Here is a 20,251-nt window from a genome sequence, read left to right on the forward strand (position 1 = left end):
AAAAAAACAAAGATTTGAATGAAAGAGGCAGAATGGAGCAAGGGAAGCCAGTGAAGGTATGATACCAGGAGTGCTCTAAAGTCTAAAATGATTTTAAAATAAGACATTTTATAAAGCAGGCATAGAGATGCATGAATCCAGGTCTCCCTCAGCAATATAGTCAATAATGCTATATAATAAAAGCCTAATATGCAAATTGTCCCCTCAACCGGGAGTTTGACCAGGGGGCTCCCTCCCCACCCGCCACACTCCCCGCGTCTAGGGACCCTACCCATGCACGAATTTCGTGCACTGGACCTCTAGTTTTCTTATAAGAGTCAAAGTTATCCCATGAGGAACATGGGAATGCTAAGAGCCAGAGTTGCCAAGATTTACAGACAAAAGAGATCTTGAGAATTTAGCCTTTCCAAGCTTTTTCAATTGTTATAGCTCCAAGGATTGTTATATCTTTTGGAAAGTTAGCTTACCAACATATCCTATATCAGTGGTCGGCAAACTCATTCGTCAACAGAGCCAAATATCAACAGTACAATGATTGAAATTTCTTTTGAGAGCCAAATTTTTTTAAGCTTAAACTTCTTCTAACACCACTTCTTCAAAATAGACTCGACCAGGCCGTGGTATTTTGTGGAAGAGCCACACCCAAGGGGCCAAAGAACCGCATGTGGCTCGCGAGCCGCAGTTTGCCGACCACTGTCCTATATAATAAAGAGGGAATATGCTAATTGACTATCACTCTGTCACAAAGATGGCTGCACCCACAGCTGAGGCCAAGTTCCCACAGGAGCCTTAATGAGCAATCAGCAGGGACCTGAGGCTATGCCCTCCCCCACCCCCGTAGGGTTTGACAGGGGACCTCAGGCCATGCCCCCTGCCCAGGCACCAGTCCAGGGGACCTCAGGCCTCGACCTCTGCCTAGTGGGGCTTGACAGGGGACTTCAGGCCGCACTCCCCACCCAGCGGGGCTTGACAGGAGACCTCAAGGTGCACTTCCCGTCCTGGTGCTGGGCTAGGGGAACTCAGGCTGCACCCCCACCCTGGCACCAGGCTGGGGGACCTCAGACCGTATCCCCAGCCCCAGCACCAGGCCAGGGAACCTGAGGCTGTGCCCCCCCTGCCTGGCTGGGCTTAACAGAGGACCTCAGGCCGTGTCCCCCACCCAGCAGGGCTTGACGGGGGACCTCAAGGTGCACCCCCAGTGCTGGGTTGGGGGAACTCAGGCTGTGGCCCTGCCCAGCGGGGCTTGATGGGGAACCTGAGCCTGCGCCCCCCTCCTGGTGCTGGGCCGGGGGACCTGAGGCTGCACCCCCCTGCCTGGTGGGGCTTGATGGGGGACCTCAGGCCATGCCCCCCACCCAGCGGGGCTTGACAGGGGATCTCAGGCCTTGTCCTCCACCTGGCGGGGCTTGACGGGGGACCTCAAGGCACGCCCCCACCCTGGTCTGGCCTGGGGAACCTCAGGCCACGCCCCCCATCCTGGCGCTGGGCCAGGGGACCTGAGGCTACGCCCCCTGCCTGGTGGGGCTTGACAAGGGTGGGACTGGCCGGGTCTGGATCTAGCCCAATGAGGGTGGGGGGCGGCCGGGTCTGAGTCTCACGTGATTTTGAGGCGCATGTGGGTGGGCGGGGACTTGACTCTGGGTCCTGTGGTGTGCCCCAGACTCTGACAGGAGGAAGGTTTTCATATACATTTTACTAATTTTCTTTCATCTCTGACACTTCTATTATAAAGGGCAAATAGCAATATTAAATTATTTCCTCTAATTAATCCCCTTTTAATGTGCATGAATTTCATGCACTGGGCCACTAGTGTGTGTATGTGTGTGTGTGTGTGTGTGTGTGTGTGTGTGTGTGTGTGTTTGTGTATATATATATAGCCATTCCTCTCCCCCCAAACCAGACCTTATTCTAGAAGATTCCAAGCAGAAGACTGTTTACTTGTGTTCCTTTAGAAGGAATGTGGCTAATTAGACTCTTCCAGAAGTGGGGGTGGGTGTGGAGGGTGACTCCTTCTTTAATGTCAGCCTTGAGCAATCCCAGAGACACATTTTCCTGTGGCCCCAAGTGCTCTGTGCTCTGGGGCAGGTTGTTTACAGGAAATGGGCCGCCTGGGTTGGGTGTTTACATTTCAAGTAAACAGATTTCAACATTTTAAGTAAAGTACCACAGGGCCCAAAGCACCTTAGCCAGTGCCTGTGGGTGGAGAGAGGCCAGGAAAGAACAGGCCAGCTCAAGGGGAGACCAGGATGCCCCTAGAGCAGGTTCTGTGTAGCATTTGGTTGAATACCAGTGTGTGTAGCCTGACCAAACTCTAACTGATCCTTCTGCCTCCAGGATTTTGTTGGACAATCCAGAATTTCAGCAGCCATCAGTTATCAATGTGTGACAATGGCCCAAAGCCTTGCCCACTCTACTCTGCATCTCAATAGCATAGGTAGCTTTTATTGAGTACCTACTAAATGCCAAGTGCTATACAGGCCTTAAATGCCGCAGTAATTCTGTGAGAAAGGTATCATGATCCTCATGTCACAGTGAAGGGGACTAAGCCTGCATGTGACACAAGGTGAAGTGCATGGCTGGTAGATGATGGAGCAAGGATTCATATCCATGTGGAGACTTGAATCTCCTCAGGGGTAAAGCTCATGCCTGTCCTGCTCACCCTAATATCCCTCAGTAAAACCCCTGGAATGGCTGAAATCGATGTGAAAGCCCATTGAAGGTGTCAGCCTGCGATGATTCTGCTTCTTCTCTTTCAGGCGAAGTCTATTACAGGAGCAGATACCTGAGAAGTGACACCTACAACGCCAATATGGAGGCAAACAGGATTGTGGTGTCAGAGTTTGGAACAATGGCCTATCCAGACCCCAGCAAAAATGTGTTTTCCAAGTAACTGTCCATTTTTTAAAATATATTTTATTGATTTTTTAGAGAGGAAGGGAGAAGGATAGAGAGTTAGAAACATCGATGAGAGAGAAACATTGATCAGCTGCCTCCCGCACACTCCCTACTGGGGATGTGCCCGCAACCAAGGTACATGCCCTTGACAGGAATTGAACCTGGGACCCTTGAGTCTGCAGGCTGACGCTCTATCCACTGAGCAAAACCAGCCAGGGCTAACTGTCCATTTTGAATCTGGTCATGCTTTCTGATATTCTTGATGGTCAAAACAACCAGTGTTTGCTGGTCTGACAAAGGTCTTTAGGGGAGATGAAAGTGTCACGTGACCGGCCTTGGCCTATCTTCGCTGTGCAATTTTCGGTCACTGACAGCAAGAGAGGCAAAGAGCATATGACAGATTATTAGGTAATCTCCCACATGGCTGGTGGGAGAGCAATTTGGAAGTATCTATCAAAATTGCAAATGCACATTCCCTTCAGTCCAGAGGCATACTTGTTCCTGCTGAAATGACAAACGTACAAGGTTATTCATGGCTGCATCATTTGTTATAATGAGGAACTGAAAATAACCCAAATGTTCACCAACAGAGGAATGGTTAGATTAGTAACAGTAAAACTACACACACACAAAAAAGTACCAGGCAGAAATAAAAAAGAGGATGTTTTCTATGTACCGAATGGGAGAATTTCTAAGATGTATTAAGTTAAAAAAAAATCAAGGTATATAAATAGCAAATAAGTCCTGGCCAGGTAGTTTGGTTGATTAGAGCGTCATCCAATATTCCAAGGTTGTGGGTTTGATCCCTGGTCAGGGCACATATAAGAATCAACCAGTGAATGCATAAATAGTGGAACCACAAATTGATGTGTTTTTTTTTTTTCTCTCTCTCTCCCCTTCCTTCTTCCTCCCTCTCTTCCTTTCTCTGAAATCAATAAATAAAAATTTAAAGAGCAAGTAATATGCTATATTTTGTGTAAAAAGGCAGGAAGAAATATAGATTTATTTTTGCTTGTACATGCAAAAAGAAACTGGAAAGATGCATAAAAGAGGTGGAAACCGGCAAATGGGAGAAAAGGATAGGGGAAGATATTTATTTATTTATTTATTTATTTATTTATTTATTTACTTATTTTTATATATTTTTATTGATTTCAGAGAGGAAGGGAAAGGGAGAGAGAGATTGAAACATCAATGATGAGAGAGAATCATTGATTGGCTGCCTCCTGCATGCCCCCCACTGGGGATCGAGCTCACAACCCAGGCATGTGCCCTTGACCGGAATCGAACCTGGAACCCTTCAGTCCACAGGCCAATGCTCTATCCATTGAGCAAAACCAGCTAGGGCTAGGGGAAGATTTTTAGTTGTATATATTTCAAATCATTGGGTTATGATGCATATGAATGTATTACATATTTAACAATTAAATTAAATTGTTGGCCACGGAATCGGGCTTGCTGTCAGTATCCCCTTCCTGGTACTCTTTATATATAGAATAATTATGAAAGGTGTTAGGGGTGGAGGGGCCCAGATATGGATGATTGCTTCTGCTTTTCCAGAATTGCTCAAAACTCACATTTGCAGGTGGGGGAAGAAGAAGCAAAGAAAAGGGGAGGGGAGGGAATGAATATAAAACCACCTTTGGGGCATCCTTGCTGTTATATTACTTGCCAGTAGGGGGAGCACTAACCAATACAGGAATCCAGGATCCTTTTTTCCTGCTTTGGGTTTGCCTTTTTGTTTTTTGGTGTTTTTTATTTATTTATTTATTTATTTTTATTTATTGGGATGATGTTGATGAATAAAAGTATATAAGTTTCAGGTATACAATTCTATTATACATCATCTGTATGTAATATGTTTACCACCCCAAGTCAAGTCTCTTTCTATCCCCTTAACTTTCTATCCCCTTAACTCTCTTGAGTTTGCCTTCTGATCAAATTAGCTATGGGTTCTTAACTTAAAATTAGTTTGCTTTCTTTGAAAAAAACAAAAAACAAAAACCAAACTCATTTCCTAGACAAATTTGAGGTAACCAGTGTGGACTCACATTCCTGCCAAAAGATTAGTTGTTTTGCTGGTCTTTAGGAACCATTATGGGTACATGTATGGTTTCTACAGAGCTTCTTAAAAATCTTCAGAGTAACCCACTAGTTCTTTCTGGCTTTGGTGCGGGAGACATTTGGATTTTTGAGAGCCCAGGAGGGCTCAGTTGGTGGCCATGTTGTCCAGCTGATTGTCACTCCTTAGTTTATTCATTATGGTGATACCTTTGGCCACTTGGTATCTGAATCCTCAAGTGACATTCTGGGACCCAGCACTGTTTCTTCCTTAAGTTGAAGTAGTACATTTTAAGTGTTAGGAAAACTAAAATCATCTCAAGCAGAATTTTCCAGCTGGGTAGACCCAGCCATTGACTCATAGATTTGCTTTCTTCCCCAGAGCTTTTACCTACTTGTCCCACACCATCCCAGACTTTACAGACAACTGCCTGATTAACTTCATGAAGTGTGGAGAAGACTTCTATGCGACCACGGAGACCAATTACATCAGGAAAATCAACCCACAGACTCTGGAAACTCTGGAAAAGGTATCAGTGAATTTACAATCAGCATCAGTTTTTGACTCAAGACAGGAACCCCTTAAGGGGAGGCCATGTGGCCTGCAGGAACTCGTGGCACTTACACTAGATTCTAAGCTCCTTTAGGGCTGGGACTATGTTTTTTTTATTTTTTATTTTTGTGGCTGTTTTCATTCCTAGGGCTACCATAGCAAGCACCACAAACCAGGTGGCTTAAAACAATAGAAATTTGATCTCTCACAGTTCTGAGGGCTGAAAGTCTGAAATCAAGGTGTCATAGGGCCATGTTCTCTCTGAAGGAGGACAGTGTTCTCTAGGGGAGGATCATTCCCTCCTCTTCCAGCTCCTGGTGGTTGCCAGCAATCCCTGGTGTTCCTTTGCTGATAGGATGCATCACTCCAGTCCCTTCTAAGGATATAGATCATTGGATGAAGGCCACCCACACCTAGCATGACTTCATTTTAACTTGATTACATCTACAAAGACCCCATTTCTAAATATAGGTATCAGGAGTTACGACTTCAACATATCTTTTTGGAAGACCACAACTCAACCTTTAATAGAGTCCATAATTCTTGGCTCTGAGTGGTAGCTCAATGAGTGTCTAAGTGAATGGCTATGCCGGACCTCCCAGGAATCGCAGTGGCCCTACCTTGTATTGACCTGAAGAGGGAGGCATTAGGCAGAGAGCAAGAGTACAAAAATAAATGCCCAAGCGGATACCTTTCCTGGGCAGAATCAAGTCAATATTTTTGTCAAAATCAATAGACCCACTTTCAATTTTTTTCCAGCTGGCTGTTCCAAGCCTCAATGACTTCATCATACATTTTAATGATCTGTTAAAAGGAGTGCTTTTCTTAGCTGTGAAATTATATCCAGCTCTTTTTAAGCTAGGTAGCATAGGTCTAACTGATGTACGAGTTCCACAAAGTCGCAGAGAAGAAATACTAGGAGAGAACGGAGTATTACCTGAACAGAGTATTGCCTGACTTTTAGCTGGGTGTTGTGCTATTCTGGGGAGGAAGGGCATACAGCAGGTTCCCAGGGCACCGCATTGTTCTACAGTTGTGGCTTGTTCAGAGTGGGCCATTATTGAGCTTGCTAGTTGAATTTTACTTTGACCAAATTTTTTTTTTGGTCTTATGTGTGTATTTTTTGTTACTCCTCACCCAAGGATTTTTTCCCATTGATTTTTAGAGAGAATGGAAAGGGGCGGAGAAGGAGGGGAGGGAGGGAGGGAGGGAGGGAGAGAGATAGAGAGAGAGAGAGAGAGAGAGAGAGAGAAACATTGATGTGAGAGAGACACATGGATTCATTGCCTCCTGCCACCCTTTGGTGCACAGGCCGACACTCTTATCACTTCGCCACACTGGCCAGGGCTGAACAAATGTTTTTGTAACCTCTCCATTCCCAGAATAATCCTATGAGAGAGGCCTGGAGATTTCTGCCTCTGTGGAATGCAAAAGGAGATGGTTTAAATGACTTCAGCAGAATGACACAGAGCAGTGGCCAAAATTAGCACTATGGCTGCCTCTCTGCACAGGTCATTGCTTAGAGCTCTCTGTGGTGAGGTGTCCTGTATTCCCTCCGAGGACCCCCGAAAGGGCCAGGAAGCAGGATCTGAAAAACTGCCACAGAAAACACACAGCTCACTAACCCCCTGCAACCTATTTGCTGTAGAGGCCCCCCATGAGGTTATATCAGTTCACAAGAATAAACCTTCTCTTGAAAGGTGAAGTCTGCCTTATTTTCAGATCAGACAATGTGCAGAAATAGCCTTCATCTCTTTGAACCTAGAATCAGTCAGCTATTCATAGGATTTCAACTTCTCTCCTTTTTAAAACCAGGTGCCTGTCATATTTTTTCAGGTTGATTATCGTAAATATGTGGCTATAAATCTGGCAACAGCACATCCTCATTATGATTCGGCTGGAAATGTTCTCAACATAGGCACATCCATTGTGGACAAGGGGAAGACAAAATATGTGATCTTTAAGATCCCTGCCACAGCACCAGGTAGGTCGTCCTGGGAGTACAAGAAGCACGGACACCAGGTGGCTCTCTCTGAAGAATTATGACTTTTGTTCATGACACAGACTCAATCTGATACTCTCCCTTCCAGATGGTCCAGATGACCATGAGCTCATTTCCCCTCTTTAGGAGAAAAGAGATGTTGCTGGGCTTCCTTTCGGACAAAGTGAATCCTTTACTATTCTAACCTTTTCTGTAGCTTACAGCTCATTAATTAATTAATTAATTTATTCATCCTTCATCCACCCATCCACCCATTCATCATCCACACATCCATCCATATATTTCTCATCTACCCATTTCCCTTTCTTTCCTCCCTCCCTCCCTCCCTCCCTTCCTTCCTGTCATTTTTTCAGTCTTCTGACCAACTTTTGTATGTCAGGGCTGTGCCACCCACTTTCATGCCAGTCCCTGAAGCCAGGTTCCCAGGGTTGTTCAGGGAGCTCAGCCCTGCTGGGATCAACTCCAGTTCCCCACCCTGCTCTGCAGGCCTTCTGGACCTTCTCCACTTAGCACAGGGATCCTGGAGGGAAGCCCAGACCAATTGCGATTGCGTGTTCCTGAGGGGGAGGAAGGTGGGGCTCATGGCCTTATTTTGTCCAGGACCCTCCTGGGTACCTCACCCAGGAGACCAGGCCTCCTGTGGTGGCTGGAGATAGGGCAGAACTATGAGGGCGCTTGGCTTGACCTCCTGGTTTAGGAAAAGTGGTTTCCATCTCTGCTCCCTGTTGCTCCCCCTCCCCACAGTCCTGTAGGACCTCCTAAGCAAGCTACCAGGCTCTGCTGGCAGATGTGAGCAAGCTCCTGAAGTCAGAAGGTACAATGAGTATTCTTGTTAAATGGAACTCCTATTAATTAAACCAATAAAGGGACCTAGGGTCTAGCTTGGAATCCTAGAATGTCAGACCTGGGGATGGTCTAGGCCAGTGGTCGGCAAACTCATTAGTCAACAGAGCCAAATATCAACAGTACAATGATTGAAATTTCTTTTGAGAGCCAAATTTTTAAAACTTAAACCATATAGGTAGGTACATTGTTATTAACTTAATTAGGGTACTCCTAAGCTGGCCTTTGCTAAAAACTCAAGGGGTCAAAGAGCCGCATGTGGCTCGCGAGCCGCAGTTTGCCGACCACTGGTTACTGTAGGCATTTGAGTTTACCACCTCATATTACAGAGGACTGTGAGGCCCAAGGGATCAGGTGACATGCCCATGGTCACAGCTTACAGCAACGTCATGCAAGCAGCTATTCTGGAGCCCCTCCTCCCTGCTGGTGGCTTCCCTAGGATCACGCCCATCTCCTGCCTGCCAGGCCAGCGTGCTTTTCATTTCAGTTTGCTTTGTGCTTCATTTGTTTTGCGTAAAAAAGAACTAACCCACAACCCACAGCCTCCCTCCCACCAGCCAGCTGTTCACAATGTGCACAGGTGGCCACAAGGAAGGGAGAGACGCTTGCAGATAGCTCATTAGAAACCAGCCCCAGGCCTGGGAGGGGAGGCCTTTTGGCCAGTGGGTGACTCACGCTTGCAGAGGAATAAGAAAACCGAACATGTACTGAGCACCTTCCGTGTTTGGGCACTGGGCGAGGTACTTGGACTACTCCATTATCTCATTTTTCTCTTCCTTCATGCTGTGAATGTTATGACGCCTAACACATAGCAGAGGAGACAGCCAGGCTAAGGGGCTGTCTCCTTGGCTTACCCTGTAACTTTGGCCATAATGATATAGATCATTCCACCAAGTCTTGGGTTCCCATCTGTAAAATGCGAATCACACAGCCTACCTTGATGGTCACAATATATGGAAAAGCCCCTCATCACCACAGGTACTTAGTCTCTCCCAAGTGTTTCAGAATGGGCAATGGCAAGAGAAATTCATGAAACCCTCTGAAATACATGTCTGTATTAGAAAAACTCCAGTTTCCCCACCTTTGTGTCTCCTTCACTTTGACACTCCACTACACTCACAACACTTCTGACCCTGGCTCGGGGTGAGGGGTTCCCCACACCAAGCAGTTCTCTGTGATGCCCGCTGGTGTCCTATGATTTCACTCAATCCTAAGGCTATCTACTTGATCATGACAACCCCATAGGTTAAGGGCTCAGTCCCACAAGACTGCTCCTACCCCACTTCAGATGCCAATCACAAGCAGTAGGTCCCCAGGTTATCCACAGCTTCTGTCGACTTGGCTACAAATCAGGGGTTGCCCTGCCCCTCCGTTTCAATTAATTTGCTAGAGCAGCTCATAAAACTCAGGGAAACACGTTTGCCATTTTATTAAAGGCCACAGTAGAGTATACACATGAATATACAGATGAAGAGATGCAGCGGGTAGGGTCTGGGGCTCAGGAATGCCTGTCTCGTGGAGTTGGGGTGCATCAGGCTCCCAATGTGCATGTGTTTGCCTACCTGTAAACTCTTTGAACCCCTTACTGTTGGGATTTTATAGAGGCTTTCTTAGGTAGGCATGATGGATGCCCCTCTCTCCTCTCTGGAGGATGTGGGATGGAGTTGAAAAATTCCAAGCTGTAATTATGACTTGGTCTTTCTGGTGACCAGCCCCCATCCCGGAGCCCACCCAGAGTCACCTCAAAAGGTGTTCCTCATGCTCTTATCACTTGGGAGTTTACACAGCTTTCAGGAGCCCTGGGTCATGGACGGGGTCAAAGACCAAACATTAGAACAAGAGATGTTCCTCATGCTCTCACTACTTAGGGAACTACACAGGTTTTAGGAGCCCCGTGCCAGGGCCTGGGGGCAGACGCCAAAATATATTTTTTCTATTAACTCACAATGTCAATGAGGGTCCTCAGCAAAATATCCAAGCATTAGCCTGGGAGCTGGCCCCTCCCCTGGGCCAGCTTGATGGAGCCTCAGGCCCAGCCCGCCTGCGGAGCCAAACTCCACGTTTCATCACACTCCTCAGCTGATCCATGTGCACATCAGCGTTTGAGAGCATTGCTCCAGAACAGGGGCTGACAAACCTTTCCTGTAAATATTTAGGAGAGTCAATATTTGAGGCTTTGCAGACACGTAGTCTCTGTTGCAACTACTCAACAATGCTGCTGTGGCTCGAAAGCAAAAGCAGCCGTGGCCCCTGCATAAAGGAGGAAGCGTGCTGTGTTTCCAATAAACCTTCATCCCAAAGCAGGCGGAGGCGGGGTAAACCCCGGGTTGTGGTTGTGGACCCCCGGCCCAGAGGTCTGACTGTGGGTCACTGTTGTCAGATGGCAGAACCAGGTCTCAGAGTGGGGTGGGCCTGTGCCCCGCATCAGCTAGGCAGCACCCCTTCACCTGCTTTACTCGTCAGCTCCTTTTCCAAGGTTCTTAGCGACCAGGTCAGTTTGAGGGGCTCTGCCACAGGTGATGGTGCTGTGGTCTGGGCAGCCAGGCCCTGCTTGGTGCCTGAGGCTTGCTTTTCTCCAGACAGGACGAAGGGGAAGAGCCCCCTGCAGCACACGGAGGTCCTCTGCTCCATCCCCTCCCGCTCCCTCCTCTCCCCGAGCTATTACCACAGCTTCGGTGTCACCGAGAACTACATCATTTTTCTCGAGCAGCCCTTCAAGTTGGATATTCTCAAGATGGCAACTGCGTACATCCGGGGAGTGAGCTGGGCTTCTTGCCTGTCTTTCCACAGGGAGGACAAGGTAAGCCCTGGCTGGGCCTGAGGACACGCAACATGAGGACGGCCAGAGCGAGGTGTCCCTGGACACTGAGACGGAGGTCAACACGGAGGAGGTTTCTTAGGACAGGAGGAAGTAAGCTACCATACAGCATCCCCGGAGGCATCAGCCAACCTTCCAGAAAGTTCTGAACTTAGGGTGGTCCTTCAGAGAGGTCCCAAGTTAGGGCAAGGGTGCCAGGCCTTTATGGCACCATTTCAGTAAGTCAGTAGAGAAGACTGTCCTGAGAGGGTGTGTGACCTTGGACAAGGCAGCCTCATCAACCAAGGCAGTCCCCACTCACCTCAGTCCTAACCAAAATCTGGGCTCCTTCAGCCTCCGCTGTCCATTGACAAGGCCTTTTCAGCACCCCTGCAGCCGCCGTGTAATGTCAGGGGAGGGGGGCCATAGATTGTTCAGACATCATAATGATAGTGTTCCACCAGGCGGTACAACAGAAACGCCTTCCATGTAGGGACACCTGGGTGCACAAAGTATGTATGTGTGGATGCATGTGTGTGTGTCCATGTAGGTATGATGTGTATATATGTCTTCACATGTGTATATGTGTATAAATGTGTGGATGTCTATATGTATGCATGTACATGTGTATGCATGTATTTTTTTGCTGCTGTTACTTGTGAAATATATCAAGTGATTCCATGTCATTCAAATAATATAGAAGTATAGAAACCAACCTATCAGGCCCCCTCCCACATCGTCCCCACTCCTCTCCCCAACCATTGCCCTTTCCAGAGAGAACTACCATAGCCGTTTGACATCCTTCTGCTCCTCTTTCCACGCACCACACACATCTTTATGTACATATACAAACGTATGTTCCCCCCACCTCTTTAAGGCCTATTCGCTCTTCTTGGGGAAGAGAGTAAGGTGTTCAAAGGAACAAAGGGCTTAGGTGCGGTCCCTCCTCTACTAAGACCTTCCAGTTATTTTCCATATTCCTTGGAATAGGATCCAAATGCCTCACTCTTTGGCCTGTAAAGCCCTTCACACCTCATCCCAACCAGTGGCTCCCTGTTCACCCCTCCTCCTCCTGTATCTCAAACCAGCCACACACATTCCTGCCTCCGCACCTTTGGGTTTTCTACCCCCTGGAAGATTCTTCCCTGCATGGCTTCCTCCGGAAACTACTCTAGGTCTTAGCTCCAGCCCTCTGACCTCGAGGCCTTCCTTGGCGAACTTATCTATAGCAGACCCTCCCCCAGGCTTCTCCATCCCCGGGCCTGCTTCACTTTTCTCCGTAGCACTCATCATCCTTGACAGAGGATATATTTGATCATGGGCTGTCGGCCTCACTCCACCTGAACTATAAATTGCAGGAAAGCAGGGGCTTGGTTTTATTTTGTCTCTCTAGTTCCTGAGAAATTGTCTATAAATATTTGTGGAATGAATGAGTGGGGCAAGGGGGCGGCAGGGGAGCCAGTTAAATCCCCCAAACACTTCTTGGGAATGGCGAAGTTAGGCCCCATTGTTTATTCATAGGGTGAACCAGAGGAAGTCTCTTGTGTGCATTCCATTGTTCTGCCTCCCCACGTCTCTGACTCTGTCCCAGGATGTCCATTAAAAAGGGGCTGAGCTTTTTGTCCACCTGCCTGCAGTGTTTTTCATTTATGTGTTCACTCTCTTAAAATGCACGTAAAGACTGCTTCCTTAGAGGGTGCTCATACCAAAAACAAAAAATCCTCAAACACCCAAGGAGCATCCCACTGGCAGGAGCTGCAGGGCCCTCTGCGCCTCCCCCCTGAGGCCCCTGGGGATCCCCCGGCTCTGGAGGGCAGGCTGAGAGCCCTGGGAGAGCTTTGGAATACGTTTCGAAGAGAACTTTCTGAAAGACCCAGGGATTGGGATCCTAGGGCAGAAAAGGCCTAAAATAATTACCCCTGTACTCACTCTCCTACTGACTCCCACCACTCTGCCATCAAAGCTTTTCTCCTCTGCACCCTGCCCAACATTCAGAGCTTGATTCTGGGCAAGGTGAGAGAGAAGCAAGCAAGAAGGGAGGAGGTGGTGAAAGATCAGCCCGGAGTGGTCCCTCCCTCCTTTTCAGGAGGAGAGCTGCCAAAAGATAGAACCACCCCCCCTCCCTTTGGATTAGGCAACCGGGGCTACAGATATGGCTAATTACCACCCAGGGTGACACCGCCTCGTGACACCCAGAGTGTGTGCAGCGGCCTCATGAGCAGATACCCATGTGGGATCCTTAGCTAGAACCAGGTCACTCAGCCCTCCAGGGCAGGGGTGTTGCTGTGGCAACCGCATCCCTGTAGCAAGCTCTGTGGTGCAGGTTGGAGAGGGGACCCAAAAAGGAAGGTGTGGTTTCAGAGTGTTAGGGGCTCTGGCTGTGGATGGAGCCTGGGAAGCCCTAGAGGTCTGGCACCTCGCCAGTTCTCTCCAACGCAGCCATTTCCAGGGAGCTGGCATGTTGCCGCCCACTTGGAATCACAACCAAGTGAAGGAGGGGAAACAGTGCACCCCCTGGGGCCTCCCCCAAACACTGTCCTGGTGACACAGAAGCCCTGGCCCACAAACTTCCTCTCCGTGGGAAAGAGATGATCCCAGACATGCAAGTGACAGCCCCACATACTCAGTGCTTCTGTGTGGCTGGCACTCTGGAGTGGGACACAAGGTGGGAAGGGGGAGGGGACACTCAGGGCATGAGCCAGTACATGGCAGGGCTGGGTCTTGTCCCGTATCGGATGCCACCACGCTGGGCCAGCAGAGGGGGAGCTGACCCTGGATGTGCCTCTTCTTTCAGACTTACATTCACATTGTCAACCAAAGGACTGGGAAGCCTGTGTCCACCAAGTTTTACACGGACCCTATGGTGGTCTTTCATCACGTCAACGCCTACGAAGAGGACGGCTGCCTTCTGTTTGACGTCATCGCCTATGAGGACAGCAGCCTCTACCAGTGCTTCTACTTGGCCAACCTGAAAGAAGGCTTCGAAGGGAACGCCAGGATGGTCGCTGTCCCCACCCTCAAGAGGTTCGCCGTGCCCCTCTGCATGGACAAGGTAATGGCTTGAAGGAAGGCCATTTTATTTCTGGGAAAACGTGAGTGCCAGGTAGGAAGCTGAGTTGGTTGACATTGAAATCCAAAATGAGCTGTTCTTAAAGAGAGATGGAAAAAGGTTTTCATTATTTTCCCATAGTTAGTAGATAGTCATAGTAGAAACTAGAAAATATAGATTAAGTAAAAAGGAAAGAAATCCCCCATAAACCCCTTGTAGATATATTTGTATTGCCCCCCAAGTCAGTCTCTCTTTCTCCCTCTCTCTCTCTCTTTCCATAGCTAGCTAGCTATATAGACAGACACATTGATATATATATATATATATATATATATATATATATATATATGTGTGTGTGTGTGTATGCACATAATTGATATATGTATACAGTATATGTATGTTATATATACTATATACATATTGATATATATATATCTCGATCAAGTGATTAAAATTATGTAAGTGTGATTTAATTTTACAAAAGGCAATCACACTGTACATACTTTTAACTGCTTTATTTATTTATTTGTTTATTTTAAATATATTTTTTATTGATTTCAGAGAGGAAGGGAGAGGGAAAGAGAGATAGAAACATCAATGATGAGAGAGAATCATTGATCGGCTGCCTTCTGTATGCCCCACAATGGGGATTGAGCCTGAAATTCAGGCATGTTCCCTTGACCAGAATTGAACCCGGGACCCTTTAGTCCACAGGCTGATGCCAAACCAACTAGGGCTAACTGCTTTATTGAGATATTCACATGCCATATAATTTACCCATTTTCATCCATTTAAACTGTATAATTCAATGGCATTTAGTATATTCACAGTTGTACAACTATCACCACAATCAATTTTAAAACATTTTTATTACCCCCAGAAGAAATCTCATACCCCTTAATCATAACACCTCCCAAATCCCTCCATCCCCCTGCCCTAGGCAACCACTACTCTACTTCCTGTCTCTGAGGATGTATTTCTCGGGCATTTCATAGAAATGGATCATACAGGGGTGGTTCTCTGTGACTGGCTTCTTTCACTCAGCATCATGTTTTCAAGGTTCATCTGTGTTGTAGTATGTGTCCTTACATGGCTGAATGAGTACATTCTCTTTTGTGTACGGCTTTCCCCACCTATTTGTATATCTAAATATCTCTCCATGACATTAAATGTTCTTCCACAACATCGTTTTGCTATTTTCCTGACAGCCTATGGCAGGGATTCAACACTGTTTGCCTACCCAGTGCCCTGCTGTTGAGTGGTACTGTTCTTGCATTAAAAATGACCACTAGATCAGATGTTAGCCTTAATTAGGGTGATGCTGCCAGAGTTCTGGACTTGGTTTGGAGGCTACAGAGGCTTCTGGCTCCAGAACTCACTGACTTCATGACTTAATTAATTTAAATGAAGCCAAATTCATTTCAATTCAATTTTGATGGCTCATATTTACTAACTGCACTCCATATGCCAGGTACTTTGCTAAGCGTTTTATTTTCCTTACTTCACTTAATGATCCAGACAACTGGTGGGAGAGGTCCTTATATTAGACTCATTTAATTGATGAAGAAGCTCAGGCTCAGAGATGTTAAAGGATGTGCCCAAGGTCACACAGCCCAGAATGGCAGAGCCACGGTTGTTATCTGTACCACCCTGTCTCTAAACCCATCCTTATGGCTGGTAAGGGGTATAACTCCTGGAAAGAACCCCCGATGGGTCCCACTGATGCCTCTTGGGGCTCTGCAGGCCTGAGGAGTAGGGGACACTCGCACGGCACCCAGGGAACCTCTCCCGCCCTCGCTGCCAGGCTCCTCAGTGCCGGAGTTTAGGCACCTCCCAACCAGTGAGCAGGGCCTGCATTTGAACACCAGGTATGTTTGTTGTTCCTGTCTCTCTGGCATTTCTCCATCTGCATATCTCTGTTGTGATTTATACCATATTTCCTATCACCTCTATTTAACACTTACAAGTCACATTTTTGTTTAAATCACTCACTGTTGAAAGAAAACCTATCACTACCCAATGGAAAGCCAGCCTTGCTTGCTGCAAATAGCAGGTAATCATGAGCATAAAAAAATGGACATAAAGCAGAGGTCTTACGCTCTAGCCAGACATTGTTGCTTGCCAAGACTTAATGTCTTTGTTAATAAGAAAGTTCCAAAATGTATTACCTGTTAAAGACCTAGTGGCACCTAACTGAGACTTGTTCCTTGACCTATCAGAAAGCTTGGAAGAGAAAAAGGAATTAGCTTTCTCCCCGGGGCTATTGAATGAACTGGCTGTGTCCCACATAATCTTCACATGAGCCACTGCCCTCTGTGCCCCTTTCTCTGGGCAGGGCCTCAGTGCAAGGCCTCAAACCGCAGCTCCTGGTTCCAGGAAGCAATGGGGGTGTCACAAAGCTCACAGGTGGCAATTCCTGAGGCCCAGCCCCATCTCATGTGGACCTCAGTCCGGGGAAAGACAGAGAGGAAAGACTCCCTCCCACTGCCCACACACCACAGTATTTTATAACCTTTTATCACGCTCGAAAATGATTTGCTTCCTTGGAACCAAGCTAAGAAGTTTAGCACGTATATTTTTAAAAGGCGCCGAGTGAGCCATCTGCTGCTTTGAAACTTGCAAAGAAGAGTGAGTCTGGGAAGGGTAGCTCTGGCCACGCTTTCTAATTGCTATTTATTGTCCCTTAAAAAATGTCTTCTTGCTTCACTTTCAAGTCGCCCCGCCTGTATATTGTGATCTGGAAATCAAGCAGGAGCACGTGGCCTCTATGCCCAGATCCAGCAGCTCTAATTTCATCCCATCCAAAGGCTTATTAGGGAAGAACTGCAGGCGATGCCACTCTTTCTCTAATGCCCTTCAGTCTGGGGCCTTTGCACATCCCTGTCCCTCTGCCTGCAACCCCATTCTCTTCCCATCAGATCTCCACTCCAGTCCTGGCTGCAGGTCGGACTTACCTGGGGGCTCTGAGACCACATCAGCTCCTGCTGGGCCTCAGCCCAGACCCTCCAGGAGTGGGGTCCAGGGGTGGCCATGGTCTTAGAGCCCACAGCGGATTCTAATTCGCATCCGGGAAGCAAATTCCTGGTCATCCTGCAGGTGTCAGGGTCCTTACTCCCCTCAGATGAGTTTGTACACTCTAATGGCACCTGCAGCTCTTTGTAATGAACTTGTTCAGTCACCTCTTCCTGTTGAAGCTCCAAGAGGGCCAGGACCCTGTTTTGTCAGCAGTTTATCCCCTGCACCCATTACAGCTTCTGGCATTCAGAGAGTTCTCATTAAGCTCTTAAATATTTTTGAATGAATGAATGAATGAATGAAAACATGAATCAAGGTCTCCAAAAGGGCACAAGGTCTTCCTTTAGCACTTGGAACATTTCCCAAGTGGAAAGTGTTTGCCTTGTAGAATGAGAATGGTGAAGTATATTCAGAAGTCTGGGACCTCCTAGCTGCCCCAGATTCTCTTGTGTTTGGGCCAGCTGGGGTCAAAGGAAGGAGAGGCCTGTTTACGTAGAGTGGCGTGGGGATTGTGGAAGGCAGGGCTGGGCTGGGAGGGGTGTGGGCGTGTGCAGACAGTCCCTGCAGGCGCCCCGCCCTTGTCCTGCAGGTGGATTCGTAAATACTGACTTCTTCCTGACAGCCATCCACACACAGGGGCCATCACGGGCAGGGGGTGGGAGGAGGGTAGGTATCTTGGACCTAGAAAGGGTGGCTCAGTTGGTTTGGTTTCTGTTTTTTCTCCAAATGCAAAAATGACCCAATATTGTAAGACTGTGTGCCAGGCCCTGTGTTAAGATGACTTTTCTGCTCTTAGACCTCAGCAAGAGGGGACCCTGCTCTGGCCTTGGCACTTTGGGGGCCCTGATCTGGCCTTTCTCCAGCAGTTTCCCTTCTCCCCAGGGTGAGGAGTTAAAGGGCTATGGAGTTATGCCACCCAGAGGGACTCTCCCCCACCCCAACCATGAACTGGCTACCCTGGATCCCTGAATTTCCTGCCCAAATAACCCCAGCCTACTTGCAGCACCTGCTCAGGCCCATGCGGTGGCCAGGGCTGGCTGCTGGCATGGTAGTGCTGGCTGGGGCATCCATGCAGTGCGAAGAAAAGGGGCAGGGGCAGAGAACCCAGGCCTAGAAGCTGGCCCTCGTTCTGCTACCCTATTCCAGCTCCAGACGCCAGGAGTTCCTAGAATTCTAAATTCATACTCGGGACCAGTACATGCAATGGAACCTGCTACAATGAAGGAACACTTATCTGTCCACCCAACGCAGTAGCCACTGGCCACTAGCCACATGTGCTATTGAAATGTGGCCAGTGCAGCTGAGAAACTGAATTTTAAATTTTATTTAATTTCAATTAAACATTAAAGTTAAATAGCCACATGTGGCTAGTTATTGCCGTATTGGACAGCACCAGTCCACAACATTGTGAAGGTCTGTGTGCCAAGGCAGAGGAGAAAACGGCCTTTTACTTAACCATTTGCTATGTTTAGACCTGCGGCTGGTGGGCCTCATTCTCATTGGGGTCCTGCAGTTTTAGGGGTGGTTACATGCTTTGCATGCTTCTCACCTCATCTTTATGACAGCCCTCTGAGTGATTCATTATCCCGTGACTACAGATGAGAGCCACCTGCCCCACGTCTCAGAATTGTCAGTGGGATTTGAATGCATGTCTGCCTGGCTCCCAGTTACTAATTATGATAGGTCTGGCCCTGGACCAGGTGTTTTCATAACCATTATTTAACTTAATCTTAGCCATTATTCTCAGATGCAGGTCAAAAAACCTGTCCAAAAGTCACGAATGGTCCCCCCGTTTCACAAACGAGGAAGCGAAGCAAGGAAGCGAGCTCAGGGAGGCTGAGAAAGTTCACAGAGAAAGCTGTGGAGTCAGATTTCACACCCAGGGCTGCTGAACTCCGAAGTCAGTGTTTTGGGGAATTACTGAGATGACTTCTTCTCCCCTTGAATTTAAGGATTTCAAAGTAAGCTCGCAGAATTTTGTTGAATTCTGGCTGGAAAGCCATTTCTTCCCAAAGCTGAGCATGTTGGCCACTGAAAGCAGCCGAGTCATGTTCATTACTGCTGTGTGTGGAAAAATTCAGTTTATCCCTCAACCAGTCTGACCAGTTTCAGGCTGGATTTATAAGACGGCTCTGCAGATCGACTCCCTAAGAATCAAGCCCAGGACATGCACAAGAGGCCTATTGCTGTCATGTGACTAGCAAGTCACCAGGAGGGGCCCTCCCACCAATTTGTTGTGCATCACAGGTGGAGGCATTCAGAGCTTTTGTTTCAAGAAACCATAGAAGTGCTGGGTGCTAAGTGACTTTTTAATGCACTTTATCGCATTTCATTCTTACAACAACTCGGCAAAGCACGTTTTGCCCCTTGGCAGTTAAAGGGAAAGCTTCCTGAGTCATGCATTCACTCATTTATTCAGCAGTTACTCCCTGGGAGCTATGTGCTACGCACTGAACAAAATCTGGTCCCTGTCTTCATAGGGAAAGAGCATAAAAGAAGGAAGCAGCTCCCTAAGGAGATAATTGCAGGCTGGGACACACACCTCAGAGACACTGCAGATGGAGTTGTTGGGAAAGGGATGTTGACTTGAGACCTGCGGGACGGGAACGGGCCAGCCTCCGGCCTTTGCACCCGCTTTGTCCTCTGCCTTTGCACCCGCTTTGTCCTCTGCCTGCAGTGCTCTTGCTTCTGAGTAGAAGAATCGCCAGGTGAAGGTCTGGGCTCAGGCTCTGCTTCCCTCTGTGTGACCTTGGACAAGACACTTTCCTTCTCTGGGCCTCAGTTTAGTCTTCTGTAAATTGAGGGATTGAACTAAAAATATCTTGAAGGGCCCCTGCCATTTAATAGCTAGGATGCAGTAAATTTTCTCTCCTTCCCAGCCAAAAGCAGCTATTGTTCAAATAGGTTTGTTTTCATTATAAAAGCCCATTTTGGAAACTTTGGAAAGCAGAGAAAAGTTTAAATGAAAAGTCAACCATAACAATAATTTTCCCCAGTAAACTCTGTGAAATCAGGGGCTTGTTTCTCATTCTCTCC

General features: G+C 47.6%; 2 protein-coding genes across 3 annotated transcripts in view; one reads left to right on the forward strand and one right to left on the reverse strand.

The window, feature by feature from the left end:
* SNRPA (small nuclear ribonucleoprotein polypeptide A) overlaps positions 1-20,251 on the reverse strand; it is a 752,186-nt gene that overhangs the window by 510,993 nt on the left and 220,942 nt on the right. The window lies entirely within an intron of this gene.
* The window catches only part of BCO1 (beta-carotene oxygenase 1), a 42,470-nt gene that overhangs the window by 9,795 nt on the left and 12,424 nt on the right, over positions 1-20,251 (forward strand). For both annotated transcript variants that reach the window (XM_080644367.1, XM_080644368.1), the window contains 5 exons: positions 2,757-2,886; positions 5,339-5,486; positions 7,346-7,493; positions 10,934-11,154; positions 13,946-14,203. In XM_080644367.1, the coding sequence (XP_080500493.1) occupies positions 2,757-2,886; positions 5,339-5,486; positions 7,346-7,493; positions 10,934-11,154; positions 13,946-14,203 (905 nt within the window). The remainder of the gene's footprint in view (positions 1-2,756; positions 2,887-5,338; positions 5,487-7,345; positions 7,494-10,933; positions 11,155-13,945; positions 14,204-20,251) is intronic.

Source organism: Plecotus auritus (genome assembly GCF_963455305.1).
Source record: "Plecotus auritus genome assembly, chromosome: 10".
In the NCBI taxonomy this organism is placed as follows: Eukaryota; Metazoa; Chordata; class Mammalia; order Chiroptera; family Vespertilionidae; genus Plecotus; species Plecotus auritus.